Genomic DNA, 13,323 nt, shown 5'->3' with positions numbered 1-13,323 from the left:
TCCTCCTTCAGAAGAAGCAGTACAGCCCCATGTCCCAGCTTCCCATACGAGATACTGGTGTTTCAGGTAACATGAGAGTTGCAGGGAATGTTCCACGTTTTCATTTCATCAGGCAGCATGGGCATTCTTTTAAGCACTGGAACAAGCTCCCCAGGGAGGCGGCTGAGTCACCATCCCTGAATGTATTTAAAATCTGTTTGGATGTGGTGCTCAGGGACATGATTTAGCGGAGGGTTGTTAGGGTAGTATGGTTAGGTTGTGGTTGGACTTGAGGATCTTGAAGGTCTTTTCCAACCTGAGCAATTCTGTCATTCTATGATTCTTTTACTTAGCGTAACAAAACATTAGCTCAAGGTATGTTTTGGTGATGAGCAGCTTCTGTTCTGATCTGACTGGGAACAAGCAGTCCAACAGAAGGCAAGTTTAACCTAGTTAAAAGTGTTGGGAAGGAAGAGGAGCGGGGGTACAACAGGAAATGTTCTTGTACTCAGCGCAGAACATATCAGCATTTGTGGGGAATTTTATGATGAAATCACTCAGAACATGTTGTTACTAGATCATAATCCTCACACAGGAAAATACACCTGAGTCACTAGGAGAACAGAGTTGTCTTTCATATTATCAACAGACCTTGGCTGTTGCTGGGTGTTGCTGTTTTTTTTTACAACTGTATTTTGTGTCTTTGCTATTTCAAAAGCCTAAAAATGAGCAGACATAAAAGCCTCAGGCAATTTTATTTGGAAAATAAATGCCACCTTAAGTACAGTGCACTGCTAAGCGCAGCTCTACAGGCAGCTCAGGTCTTGTGTTCACAGTCACCCACATCTCACATGAGCACATGTGAGCAGGCTGTGCTCACAAATACCCCAAATAAGGTATGTCATGTTTATAACTCTCACTGCCGTTGTCACCCAGAAACACCCAGAGCAGGGGCATGTTTCACTCAAATAAAGGGGTGGCCCTGGGGCACTACTGTGTCAGCTCAGTCAAGTCTGAGCAAATGCAAAAGTGTCAAAAATCTAAGTGAAATTGGTGTTCATCTGACCACTCTAGCTTTAGTGTAGTTATTTAGGCTTCCATTATCAAAGAATCATAGAATCGTTTGAGCTAAGAGACATTTAAAGGCCATCTAGTCCAACTCCCCTGCAATGAACACGGACACCTACAGCTCCATCAGGTCTGTCCAGCCTGACCTTAAGTGCTTCCAGGAACGGGGCATCCACCACCTCTCTGGGCAACCTGTGCCAGTGCCTCACCACCCTTACTGCAAACAGCTTATTCCTTAAATTCAACCTAAATCTTCCCTGTATGTTTGAAACCATTTCCCCTCATCCTGTCACCACAGACCCTGCTGAAGAGTCTGTCCCCTTCTTTCTTACAGCCCCCTTTTAGATACTGAAAGGCCACTCTCAGGCTGTTTTAGCACAGTAAATGAAAGCAGCAGCCTTGTATCCGTTGAAGCCTTTCATACAGCATCTGGTACATCGGCCTTCTCTGAGAAATGGGATCATCTCCAAGGACTATCAACAAGAATAACAGCAGCTGTATGGTAATACTGCTGTGCAAATGTTGAACAACTTGAGGTGCCATAAAGCTTCTACAGAAGTGCTGCACATTGCTTTCTGCTTTAAGAGTTCAGTGGCTTATTACTGAAGTAAGACCACGGCTGTAATTCTGAAACCCTCGGATCTTTGCAGTATACACTGCTTAAAGCCAAGTCCTTCTGTTCCTAACTTGGGTGGAAAGTGTTTGACTGGCAGCACCCAACTGAAGGAAAAAGGGATGCAAGCTGTGCTGGTCTCATCTCTGGCCCTCACAGGCCAGAAATATCATGAGGAAGAGGTGTTGACATAAGCTAAAAGTTTCTCAGGCAAACAACATAATCCCAGGATTACACGAGGAGGGCCAGGGAGGGACAATTGATCCATTTTGGTAAAATTCCAGTACCACAAGGGAGAACTTGCTTTAAAGTTTTGTAGATCTCTCTTACAGTGCAGTAGGTAAGTCTGAGGGGAAGAAATAAACTCAGTAAATTCAATGCATTTTTAGGTTCTTTTTAAGCCCCATCAATCCCGCACTCACTCCAGCAGGACTCCTCTCAGGGACGCTCCTACTCAGCACTGAGGTCATCCTATTGCTTCAGTTCTGTCTTCTCTGTCCTCTGATGCTAATTCAAGGAGAAGCAGCTCCAGTGAAGCGCTGTGTTTCCTCACCTGCCGCAGCTGTCCTTCCCCCCCTCACCTATCACAACCTCACAGTCAGTGCAGCGCTGGCGCTGCAGGGAAGAACGTTGCCTTGGGCTACTCCCAATTGAATGGGACCCATATTCCAAACAGGTAATGACAGTCACCCTAAGGGGAAAAAAAATCCAGTGACTGTTTCATGGTACAGTGCCAAAAACTACACAGCAATATTTGCAGAGCAAGTGAAAAGAGGAAAAGCCTGCGTTGTTAAGGTAGCAAAGATACTCGCATTGAAATTTTGCCAGGATGCTAAGATCTCTTACAGCAAAAACTGCTATGAGCGCGTGGTCGGAAACTCAGTTTCACATCTTGCATACGTTTCTAAAGATAGTTAAGCAGCTCTGGTAAAGAATTCTCCCCAGCTGAGCACAAAACTGCATCTTGTATGGCCCTGTGTAATTTGTCATTTTATGCCCCCAGGTTATGGTATTTATATTTTTTCTTGTTGGAGCTAAATAGCTCTGGCAGAGGTTAAGATGTCAGCATTTCCACTATAAAACCAGCTCTTTCTGGAGGTTAGGTAACATCTTTTTTTTCATATATACCACATTATACTGAAATTCTGCCACGCAGATGCTGTCCAAAACATAAGGCATTTATTTCTGACCAAATTTTATTTGAAGTCATTATGGGAGCTAATGGTCTATAGAATGACAAAAATGTAAATTCTCAGCTTTTTTTCAAAGACTGTTCTTACATTGTATGCTTCAAGAATGACTTAACATTTCCTCTCAGCCACTAATAAAGACAAACCAAATGGAGACAGCATAAATGAATGTCTCACTTTGGTAAGCTAAAGCATAGCCTTTCTACATAGAGAACTTTCAAAGCCATTGCTCACACTCTGTCATCCGGGATGTTCTCCTGTGGGGCACAGTAATGCAAGATATTCTGCTGGAGTTGGTGGGAAGTACTTCCATGAGCAAAGGAGGAATGCTTCCAGAGCCTGATTTGTTACTTTGAGCCTCTGTCAGCATGGAAGGGCACCTCAGTGGGATTAGCAAGGTGTACCAAGTGCTGATCTCAGTGAGTGGGTGCTGTGACCATCACATTGTGTGGTCTGTGCTAAAGGGCAGTCAGTGAGACGAAGGGACAAAGTTCCCTTAGATCTGGTGGAGAATCTATGCTTGACAAATAGGAGATAAGCAAGCAGCCACGTCAGAACTGGCCTAAAAGTAAAAAACAGTACAGGTGTAGCTTTTTGCAGTGTTCAGCTATCAGACATACACATAGAATGGTGTTACTAACACTGCCATCTACAATGTGGATGTTAATAGTACTAGAATGTTTACACTGAGAACCCTTTGCAGTTACAGAGAGAACATGCCAACATCTTCAAAGGCTTATGTTTCCTCCTCTTCTTCTATCTCACAGGTAGTGACTCCAGTCAGGTCAGGACAAGGTTATGTTTATGAATTCCCTTCCAAATACCAGAAGGATACCTACGATATCCCTCCTGTTCGCCCTCTCCAAGGGGTAAGTACCAATAAAGCACACTGAAAGGGCACAAAAGATGATTATTTTCTACCAGAAGTTTATGAGCAGAGCTATCTCTGAGAGAAAACAAGTTGTAATTAGATTCACTAGCTTTTTCACAGATTGCAGAAAGTGTTTCAGAGTCGTATTTGATGTTGAGTAAGGTCTGGCAGCACACCAAACACAAAAATCCCATTTGTTTTCAGTGTTCTGATCAAACAGAATATCTAAACAGAATAAACTTAATGCCTGGGAACATTTTTTCCCCTTACTTTGTTGTTGCATAGTTGACAGTAATTCACTCAGTAAGGGTAAAATTATCTCCTGGATGAACAGCTACCATGCAGGGAATTGTTTTCATCATATGTCTGCTGCACCATGTCACTGAACTTGAAACACATCTTCAATCTGGGGAATACCTTTGGTACATGGTCCCCAAGACCATGGACATCCCAAGTAAATGCGTGGAGGATCTGTAACTCAACAGCTCCACATCTCTCTGTGGCTCTTTTGACAGTGCGGCTCCTCTAGGGAACATCACTGATGCCCAGTAGTACATAACAGACAGGCACTGAGTGGCTGGAACTTCTGAGAAATCTTGAGTGAGAGACATTCAGGTGTTGGTTAGCCTTGGACCACACCGAGAACCCACTGTAATGCAGGACATGCCACCAAATGGAATACTTGAAACAGCTAGCAGCTGTACTCCCTGCTATTAGGAGCACCCACACCTGATGAAGCAGATAAGTGGTCCTAGCATGGGCAGCCCCACTCAGAGTTTAATAGCATGTATTACTACAAGCTTATTCCTCCATCCCTCTGATCTCTATCAGTCTCATCAGTTCTAGTCACACGAACATACTGATCCCCTTTTTACCCTAACAGACATCTGTAATAAACTGACCTTGATTTAACCTTTGGGATGGAAGTCAGTTGTGACTTCATCTCTCCAGCCTGCCATTCGCTCAGTTGCAGAGTGTATTTCCTCACTGTCCAATTTATTTTTTCTTCAGATATATGACATCCCCCCCACATCAGCAAAAGGGACTGCACATCCAGTTCCCACCGGAGATGCAAAAGCTTTAGGAGTCTACGATGTGCCACCTGCCAAAGGAGTAAGTGTCGTAAGTTTCCACAAGATCCTGTATTTTCTTGAGTGACCAAAGTTTATGTATGATCCCAAAGGAAAATGAGATTCAGAACTTGAAAGATTTCCTTAAGCTCTTAAGGTGCTCGTTAAAACTGATATAGCGAAGCACTGTATCAAAACTTCTAGTGTTATGTAATGTGATTTGGCCATTAGATCTAGATTATCTTCGTGGCAGCATCCTGCCTTCTTGGATTTTGCTGCTTGTGAGAACGTGCATCAAAAAAAAACAACCCTAAAATGTGAAGTATTAAAGCTGGTGCTCCTTCAAACTTGAGATAAGTGTCTGACTCCATGGAATTCAATGGCAGATCTTCCATCCAGGCATTTTATTTGGCACATGGAAAATGTAAAATTGTTTTGCTATTCTAGCCAGAGTTTTCATGGTTTGCTTTTTGTGTTTCAGATGTATGCTGCACCCCCGTCTGCATGCCGAGATGACGTAGGCCTGAGGGATAATTCGCAGGAGTTTTCATCTCCAGTGGGGAACAGTGCAAGACAAGAAGGAGTGTATGATATTCCTCCTCCTATCACCAAAACAACTGGGAAAGAACTGATTAAGAAATACACTTCTGAGGGCCTTGTATTGACTGATGGAGCGCCACACAAACAGAGTGTTTATGACATCCCTGTAAACCATCAAAACCATTTTCTTGGACAGCAAATTGCACCTCAGAAAGATGTTTACGATACCCCCAGAGGAATTGCTTTCCCAGGACAACAGACAGGACTCAATGAAAGTCTAGCCTCAGAGGGAAGAGAAGGTGTATATGATGTGCCGCCACCAATGCTCCAAGACACTAAAGGCTTACAAGATGTGACTGATGGGATGAATAGGTTGTCTTTCTCTAGCACGGGAAGCACAAGGAGTAACATGTCCACATCTTCAACAACATCAAAGGATTCTTCTTTCTCAGCAACAACTGCACAGGACAAAAGACTAATCCTTGATCCAGACACTGCTATAGAGAGGCTTTATCATCTTCAGCAGATGGTGGAGACAGCAGTCAATAACCTCATGGCCTTCACTACAGCAGACTGGCGGTCTTACGGCTACATGGAGAAACACATCAATGAAATTCACGCTGCCGTGGATAAGGTAGAGCAGTCACTGCTGGAATACCTTCAGTTTGCAAAAGGATCAGCAGCCAACGCTTCCTTTCTCTCTGAAATCAGCCTCCATAACAAAATGAGAAGGGAGGTGCAAAGGTTGGAGGACTCTCATCAGATCCTTACCCAAACCAGCCATGACCTGAACAGCTACAACTGGTCCTTGAATGTTCTCGCTGTCAACAGACTGCAGAACAAGTGTGATGACCTGGATCGGTTTGTTATGGTGGCAAAGACAGTGCCAGACGATGCCAAGCAACTGACCACCACCATCAGCGTCAATGCAGAGCTCCTGTTCAAACAGGGGTCAGGCAGCTCACGTTTCAGGAGCGTCCCAGAGAATATGAACACTCCTGAGTACGCGTACAACAGTCCTCACGTGCAGCGTCATGGAGAAAAAACACAGAGTCACTTCAGTTCTCTTCCTCCTCTCCTGAGTAAAGGTCAACAACCTCACAATATCGCTAACGAGAGCTCAGAAAAGAGCTGGATGGATGACTACGATTATGTTCACTTGCAGGTAGGCAAAGCCAACAACTTATTTTGTGCAAGACCAAGTAAGAGCTGTTTGCAGGAAAGCTGCAATCAAATTGTCACACTAAGACACGCTCAAGAGTAAGTTCACCTGGGTGATTACTTGCTCTCAAATAGATCTGTTGCATAGACAATAGCAATAGCCTCTTGCCCTTGCCCCACTATCCTTTTTATTCCTCTGAGCTCTCAGGGGTGTACTCCCAGTGAAAAAGCCCTTGCAAAGAAGCCTGCTGTTTGGCCTACAGGTTGTCTTTTAGCTAAGGAATTGTTTTTATTTAACACTGTCTTTTTACATTATGCAAAACAGGGGAAAGAAGAATTTGAAAGGCAACAGAAGGAACTACTAGAAAAAGAAAATATCATCAAGCAGAGCAAAATGGAGCTAGAACACCATCAGGTATGTTTGCTCAGGTGCAATAATCACATGGAAATGCAATGTTCCTTGCACATAAGGCGTACTGGTCAAATAAAGCAGGAGGGGCCCTTTCCTTAGCAGCGTGTGACTGTTAACAGCGTGGCTATGAGGTATGTATGAGTGCCAGAACAAACAGTTGGGAAGTCCCAGGTGCCATATTGTGAAGATGGAAGGTATTGGGTCTTGGCTAACAAGTAGCCCTGGGTTCGTTGTTTTCCAAGCGAGATTTGTGCCCATCAGTCTCCAAAATTAAGGGAGTTAGAAATGCAAAGAACAAAAACGTGCAGTGCCACACACACGGCAGAAAATTCTACATGGAAGAAACAAAAGAGCTGAGAACATGGCCATTCCCCCCACTTTTGATGGAGAGGACAGTGACTACATGTTCTACTTTTCCCACCTTCTGAGCATATTAAACTTCAGCTTCATCATCACTTTAAGCGTTCTGTCTTTAATTTCCCATTTGTTTTTATTTCCATTAAAAGTAATTAGGAGCTGAGAGTTGAAGGTTTGTCATCTCAAAATCCCACGGAGATGGCTGGCTTTTAAAGGTTGCGTAGGTGTCAGTGCCGCTCAGATCCAGCTCTCACTTCTGATTGCAGCATACTCCACATGAGCAGCAGCCTGTAAATTCAGTAGGCTTCTGAACACAGATGAAGTGGTGTAGATGTTTTTATCTTCTGACCTCTGCCTGGACTTCTGTTAATGCAAGCACCCCTCGTTCTCCAGTATGTTTCAAAAGACATACGATAGTTTTCTTTGAGCGTAAGATACCCTAGGGTACCCACTGCTGTTCTGAGGCAGATGTAATTGCAATACATAACATCTTACAGGAACAGGCTTTAAAGAGACACTTTTTATTCACCTTTCAGATCAATCAGTTCCAGCGGCTGGAACAGGAGATCACAAAGCCTGTGGAGAACGACATTTCAAAATGGAAGCCACCGCAGGCCCTGCAGACTGCCAACAGCACTATTGCCTCCCACGACAGACAACCGCTTTTGTTCTATTCTGACCAATACGAGACTCATTTCAATTCCCTCCTCAACACCATCGATGCCTTTTTCAGTTGCGTCAGCGCTTCGCAGCCCCCCCGGATCTTCGTTGCTCACAGCAAACTTGTCATTTTGAGCGCCCACAAACTGGTGTTCATCGGGGACACGCTCACGAGGCAGCTGACATCCCAGGACATACGCAACAAGGTGCGCAACTCCAGCGACCAGCTGTGCGAACTGCTGAAGAGCATCGTGACGGCTACCAAGATGGCAGCCTTGCATTACCCACACACAGCAGCACTGCAGGAGATGGTGAACCGAGTGACAGAGCTGTCCTACCACGCACAGCTGTTCAAACTCTCGCTCGTCCAGATGGCATCTTTATGAAACAAAGCTGAACCCAACCCGCGAACGGCAAAATATCAAAGAAACTGGAGTGCTTTTATGTGGACATCCCCATTTACATTGTGTAGATATTTTATATGAAATGCTTTAAATACGTTCTTATGAGTTAGAGAATCTAATGAAATCAGGGATCTGGGAAAATATCTGGCTCTGTATTATGTTCCTACCATACAGTTAGCTATGTATACCCTTCATATATGTATATGTTGCTACAGTCTTCAAAACATCATTAAGCACCTTAAAAAGTATGCGTCGGGTAAGCAGTGCATATCTTTTGTATATACTGCTATTTCTTCAGTATATTTAACTGCTGCACTCACCTAGATTCATTCCATCTTAATTTTGGCACATGGACTCGGTTGTGAAACCTGCTTGTAGCAATCCATGAATCGTAATGGTTCTCATAGAACCCCTTTCCCTTGTTAGAAATTACTAGGTTAATTTCATTAACTCTTCTTGCTGTTATTTTGTTATATATAGAGGATACAATCATTCTGAGTAGTATACATGTACAGCTGCAGCAAGCAACAGTCAAAGCATATGGTATTTGGGAGAAAAGCATTTCAAGGCCATGTAAAAAGCAGAACCTTCTGAAAAGGAAGGAATTGTATATTTTTGTTACCTCGTGGCATTTAAACTTTGCTGTTTCTAATAATCATACAAGATAAGTTTTCAAAACTCGAAGTCTTAGCAACATGAACTTACGTTTTTACCTTATATATCCTTGCATTGGCAATTAAAAGTAGCCATTGTGCTCATTGTGGACTCAGTTATCCTGAGAAAATTATTTGGGCTCATCTTTGAGGTGGCAGATGTGCAGCATCTTAAAACACCAATCCCTCCAAAAGCATTAGAGTAAGGATTGTCATTCATATGGGAAGAAAATAACTGAATTTGAAATGCTAAATAATTAAACATCTGTATAGAGCAAACTGAGTTTAATGAAGGAAAAAAAGAGTACAGTTTCTAAGACATTCTTGCTAATTAATTGCATCCACTGCAGATTTGTCTGCTATTCAAATACTGGGCTTTCTTCCCCCAAAACTTCCAGAGCTACTGTTCCTTCTGCACTACACTGTTGCCAGAAATTACCTCCTTTCTTAATGAGGCCACTCCATCAGTAGGGTACACAATCCCAACTTGTAACTTTTAACTTGGACCCTTAAAAAACCATTCAGAGTTACAGGCTCCTTTAGAAATTCTATATATGCCGGCTGCTCCAAAAAAATGCATCACCCTGTTTTTCTTGCTTTCTTTTTTGAATTCCCTAAAACTAAGTCCCGGAACACCAGCTGTCCTTGGTCCTCAAAGTAGAAGAAGCCACTCTTCCAAGCAGGTAATCAGAACAGACTAGCTTAGATCAATGCCAGGTGATTCTGGCACCTTGGAAGGAGAAACACAACTGTCTTGTGATAAGTCAGGGTAGTCCTGCATTGATGCATTCAGACTGCACAAGAGCACCAAGAGAACAGGCACTTCTGTCTAACTTTGCAAGCTTCCTTGTCCGCATCTAAATATGTGCCTTACTGCAAGTGGGATTTGTTGCCTTGAAACAAAACTATTCCAGCAGTGTGTGATATTTTACTGCCTTGATGTGTTGCCTCAGAGAGAAGACTGCTCTTAACTGCCATCCCAGCCCTTCCCAAGTCTGCAGAGGCCCCCAGCAAGGCCTGGAGATAGGAGGTAGTACAGTCGCAGCAGCACCAAAGTCAGCCCCAGTGCCACATGCTGGCTGTCTTATTGTAACCAACAGCCAATTGCCAAAAACCATCTGCCTGAACCTACTTTGTACTTTTGCTGTTTGGGATTGCTTTGGTTTTCCTTGTTCATTTTTTCGTTGTATATTCTTAGAAACTGAGAAGGTGTTTTGAAGCATACCTGTTATGTCAGTAGTTTGTGCTTTCAAAAGGAGAACATTAATCATAAGCCTGTAGTACAGTTTGTTATTTCGTAGAGTCATTTTAAAATCATTACATGTCTAGGTTGGTTTATTGTTGTTTTGGTGTTGTTTTTTTTAAATAAAAAAGCCAACATTTGGTCTTTTTCTTGCTTTTACTTCTCCTAATGTGTGCTGAGTTGAGCATGCTAGGCTCCAGACAGCACCTGAAACAATCATGCGGCTCTAAGGATGATGATCTTTTCCAAACCTTATTTCCCCATTTCCCTGCTGTTGAGGCATTGCCCTCCTGTCAAACACCACAGCTGTGCGAGAAACAGCAATGAAGCTCATGACTGGCTGTGCATGCTTGTGGCAAAAAGTTCATGCTAGGGAAAGTACCCATGAAAGCCTTGAGAGTGAAGCTCTGGTGTGGTTCCTGTCCTTGAAAAGGGTCAGCCAAGGAGCAGGGAGATGCTGCCTGAGAGTACTGTTTCATTCTGCTAAATTTAAAAAACTAACAATAAGGGGAAATCAGGCAGATCCTCTTCTCTCTCTCCTTGCTGAGCCTTAGCATCCCTGGGCTGTTGCTAACAAACTGCTGCTGTTTGGCTACCAAGTGATGGCCCATGAGAAAGAGCTGTCTGAGGGAGAAAGGTCACTCTTGAAAAGCAGATTTCAAGGATATTTTCTGGTCCACCATAATAATATCCATACTTCATTAGGGCCCACAGGAACTACTTCACTGTACCTCATTCTGAACAACGCCCTGCTGCTGCCTCTGGGATTTCTCACTGCACAGCTGCTACATTTGTGCCTGCATTGTATGGCTGCAGCTTCAGCAAATCTTCCGCCTGCCGTTCTAGCAAAGACAACGCAGGAGATATGAGTCAAGCTCTCACACTTTCACCAGATCACACCCCAGCATCCTCACACTCAAGAGCATTCTCTGATCTGTTCATCTGGGATACATCCCTCCTACATCTCCTGCCAGCACACTTCAGAGCATTCCTGCACCAGAAGCACCATCCTTCTGCTTACAGCCAAGCCTCTGCAGTTGCTCTGTGCCTGTAACACTATAACGTGATGGAAAGTACAGCGATAACAGTGGGGTGGCACTCTGCAGTTGCAGTAAATGAGGACGAGCCCAAATGCAACAGCCACAGAAACAAATGAAGAAATCTTACCTTTGCAAGGTACTCCAACAGGCAGGGATCTCCAGGCGAGATTACCCTCACCACCACTGCCAACCCCTAAATGAGATCTGAGAAGGGGTGGAGCCAGGATTTTCTGTTTACTCAGGTGACTGCTTGCACCTGAGCTCCACTGGGTTGGCCCTGCCTTCCCACCAGGTGTTCTATCACTGATTCCAGCTGTGACTTAGTGTTCCCACTACAGTGCCAGAACCCATTCTGCCGCCAGGGGAGATTTAGACAGGATATAAGTTTTTTGGGGTTTTGTTTGTTGGTTTTTTGTTTTTGTTTTTGTTTTTTTTACAGTAAGGGTAGTGAGGGGCTGGAACAAGTTATCCAAAGAGATGGTGAAAGATCCTGTCCCTGCAGACATCCAAGGTCAGGATGGATGGGGCTCTGAGCAACCTGATATGGCTGTAGTTCATAGAATCATAGAAAGGCCTGGGTTGAAAAGTATCATCTAGTTTCAACCCCCCTGTAATGTGCAGGGTCACCAACCACTAGACCAGGCTGTCCAGAGGGCTCTGGGCAGTTGTCCCTGTTGTCCTCTGGGTAGCCGTCCCTGTTCATTGCAGGGAAGTTGGACTAGATGACCTTTAAGGGTCCCTTCCAACTTAAAAAATTCTCTGATCACACAATTCTCTCTGCTGAACCTCAAATGCAGGCTGCCTGCTCTACCTTAACCAGCACAGCTTGCTTGCTTTCCTCTGTCCCCTTGCATTCCTCCAAGCCCAGACCACCTAGCCAGCATTACCTTTAGAGGTGTGTTCCTTCTATTACTGCCTCCATGACTTCCCAGAGGGCAGAGCCCAGCACCTGGACAGCCTATGCACAAAGAACACTGCTGCAGCTGCTGCGAATCCAGCACATGTACCATCTCCCTGCCAAAGGTTTCTGAGCTCAAAGAGGGACCCTATTTCTTTCCCTGCAAGCAGCAACTTGATATGTAGAGCTGACTGCAGCAAGCACAGAACAAGGGAAGACAACATGTCAGGAGATACACAAAGCTCAGCCTATTTATTTTTTTTAATTGCTCACTGCAATTTCTCTTAGTAACAAGAAACATGATTGGAGCTGTTTCTTTAATGCAGAAGCAGAAAAGCAAGCAGCCATTCACAGCTCCCTGCTGAGCTGACTTTGCCTTGTTCAGTCCCACAGCCAGCACTGCCTGAACCACTTGGGATTGGGAAGGCACACAAACAATGTCCCAGAAGCACCCAGTATTTGTGCAAGGCCAGAAGCAGCAAGCAGAAAAACCTGCAAGAGATGGGATGAGGAGAGGGGAAGAGAGCAGGAGCCCGCTCTGGTTCTAGAGTGTCTCACAGAATGGAATTGCAATACACATTAAAACTTTTTGTACAGGTATAAGGCTTTGGGGCACACCCCCATGCTGTGCCTCCAGCCTGGCTTTATTGCCAGAGAGCTCAAAGATAAAAAGGCACAAGAGTGAGCAGCCATGAATAAGAAGAAAAATGGACTTGTTTTTTCCACCCTGCACTTTGATTTTAGGAAGGATGGTAGGAGCAGCCCACATAAAAGCCTTTTATCTCAGGAGGTGGAAACTGGTACCTGTAATTAACCTGCATTCCAGAAAGGGAGAACTCACTTGGCTTTTATCATGCTGTATGTCAAAGTTAATTTTTGATAAGAAACAAGCACATGGCACCACAGTGCTTCACCTGCAGCTATTGTCACTGCTCACAATATGCAGATCTACCTAAGGGATGAGCACAGCCCCACTGGCAGCTGGCATCATTTTTGTAGGAATTGCTGTAATGAGTCCCAGAGCTGTAAACACAGCCCTGCTGTGATCCATTAATGAGATAAGCACCCCCATCTCTCCCCCAGGTGTTGATACCAGGCTGACCACAAGGTCCCATTGCCAAAACCTCTGCACAATTACTTACAATAAGCTGCTTGAGGCTGTTT

The 13,323-nt window shown here is 44.2% G+C and overlaps 1 protein-coding gene across 1 annotated transcript in view; it reads left to right on the top strand.

Moving 5' to 3' along the window:
- Positions 1 to 8,307, top strand: part of NEDD9 (neural precursor cell expressed, developmentally down-regulated 9) — a gene marked incomplete at both ends in the record, with an annotated part of 33,983 nt that extends 25,676 nt beyond the window's left edge. The window contains 5 exons of the mRNA XM_079533916.1: positions 3,618 to 3,719; positions 4,733 to 4,834; positions 5,273 to 6,496; positions 6,818 to 6,907; positions 7,798 to 8,307. Coding sequence (XP_079390042.1) covers positions 3,618 to 3,719; positions 4,733 to 4,834; positions 5,273 to 6,496; positions 6,818 to 6,907; positions 7,798 to 8,307 — 2,028 coding nt within the window. The remainder of the gene's footprint in view (positions 1 to 3,617; positions 3,720 to 4,732; positions 4,835 to 5,272; positions 6,497 to 6,817; positions 6,908 to 7,797) is intronic.
- Positions 8,308 to 13,323: the final 5,016 nt, after the last annotated feature.

Source organism: Tetrao urogallus, assembly GCF_951394365.1.
Source record: "Tetrao urogallus genome assembly, chromosome: 3".
Lineage (NCBI taxonomy): Eukaryota > Metazoa > Chordata > Aves > Galliformes > Phasianidae > Tetrao > Tetrao urogallus.
Note: the sequence above shows the minus strand (reverse complement) of the source record. Positions and strands in the feature narration are given on the sequence as shown.